This window comes from Alligator sinensis, unplaced genomic scaffold (genome assembly GCF_000455745.1).
Source record: "Alligator sinensis unplaced genomic scaffold, ASM45574v1 scaffold1745_1, whole genome shotgun sequence".
NCBI classification, from domain to species: domain Eukaryota; kingdom Metazoa; phylum Chordata; order Crocodylia; family Alligatoridae; genus Alligator; species Alligator sinensis.
In genome coordinates this window covers 268,287-269,754 of record NW_005843183.1, presented here as the reverse complement: position 1 = coordinate 269,754, position 1,468 = coordinate 268,287, and the positions used below count along the sequence as shown (strand labels likewise).

The following is a 1,468-nucleotide window of genomic DNA, read 5'->3' as shown; positions in this document are numbered from 1 at the left end:
GGGGGGGCAGCTGTGGAAGGGTATCTGTGCTGGGGAGGCTAGACGCCTGGGTTACTTTGGGGGGAGGGCTGTGGAAACGACCCCTGCACCCCAGAGTTGGCTGCATTTGAGCCCTGGAGGGTGTTACGGGGAGCTGTTCTGTCTCAGAGCTGGCTGCATCTCCACAACCAGGGCTCTGTTCTATGTAGCCATGACACACCGCAGAGCTGGCTGCATTTCACAGCCAAGTGAGGAGTCCCTGTTGTATGCAGCCGGGACTTGCCTGAGCTGGCTGCATCTCAGCAACCAGGCCCCTGTTAGACTTGGCCATGACACCCCAGAAGTGGCTGCATCTCAGCACCTGTTGTGGTGTCTCTGGTACATCCACCTAGGACTCACATCAGAGCTGGCTGCATCTCAGCAATCCAGGTCCCTGTTATATGTGGCTGTGATGCACCCTGGAGCTGGCTGCATCTCAGTCTTGGGTGATTAGGTTCTGTTATACATGGACCTGACTCACACCAGAGCTGGCTGCATCTCAGTGCCAAGTGACAGATCCTTGTTATATGCAGCTGTGACACACCCCAGAACTGGCTGCATTTCAGTAACCAGGTCCCTGTTATATACAGCCAGGACCCACCCCAGAGCTGGCTGCATCTCAGCAACTAGGTCTGTTATATGTGGCTGTGATGCATCCCAGAGCTAGCTGCACCTCAGTGCCAAGTGGCAGGCTCTTTGTTATATGCAGCCATGACTGACTTCAGAGCTGGCTGTATTTCACAGCCAAATGATGGGTCCCTGTTATATGCAGTCAGGGCCCATCTTAGAGCTGGCTGCATCTCAGTAACCAGGTCCCTGTTATAGTCAACTGTGACCCACCCCAGAGCTGGCTGCACCTCAGCACTGGGTCCCTATTCTATGCAGCTGGGACCCACCCTGGAGCTGGCTGCATCTTGAGGGCAGGGCAGGGGTCCTCATGCCTGGTCGTGGCCCCTTTATGATCCCACCTGGCCCCGTTGCTTGGTACCCCCATCCCCACCTGAGTCGCTGGTTTCCAAGAGCATCTTTGTTGCTGTGGCAACTGCGGTGATGTCACAAAGCAGGGACCAGGGTGACCTGGGAGGACAGGCGGGGGCTCCTTGAAGGGGACTCTGCCCCGGCATGCCTGGGTTCTTGGCGGGGGCTGGCAGTGCGTGCACGTGCGCGTGCACACACACACACACACACACACACTCTCTCTCTCTCTCTCTCTCTCTCTCTCTCGGATGCCTGGGTTGTGTGTGTGTAGTAACACCCCCCCAACACAGACACTGGACACCTGGGTTCTGTGTGTGTGATAATGCCCTCCCCCACAACGTGCACATGCACACATATGGGCACCTGGGTTCTGTGTGTAGTGCCCGCCAATATGCACACACACACACTCCACTCCCCAATTCAGCCACCAGGTGGTGCCAATGACCTGCAGTTACCCCGGGCGCTGCCCCCA

General features: G+C 57.2%; 2 protein-coding genes across 2 annotated transcripts in view; one reads left to right on the top strand and one right to left on the bottom strand.

The window, feature by feature from the left end:
• EFNB3 (ephrin B3) overlaps positions 1-1,468 on the top strand; it is a 14,330-nt gene that overhangs the window by 2,056 nt on the left and 10,806 nt on the right.
• LOC112548466 overlaps positions 7-1,468 on the bottom strand; it is a 4,121-nt gene continuing 2,659 nt past the window's right edge. Inside the window, exon 2 of the mRNA XM_025194344.1 lies at positions 7-1,468. This exon is cut by the window's right edge and continues 2 nt beyond it. Within this exon, the coding sequence (XP_025050129.1) occupies positions 975-1,468 (494 nt within the window). The 3' untranslated portion in view covers positions 7-974.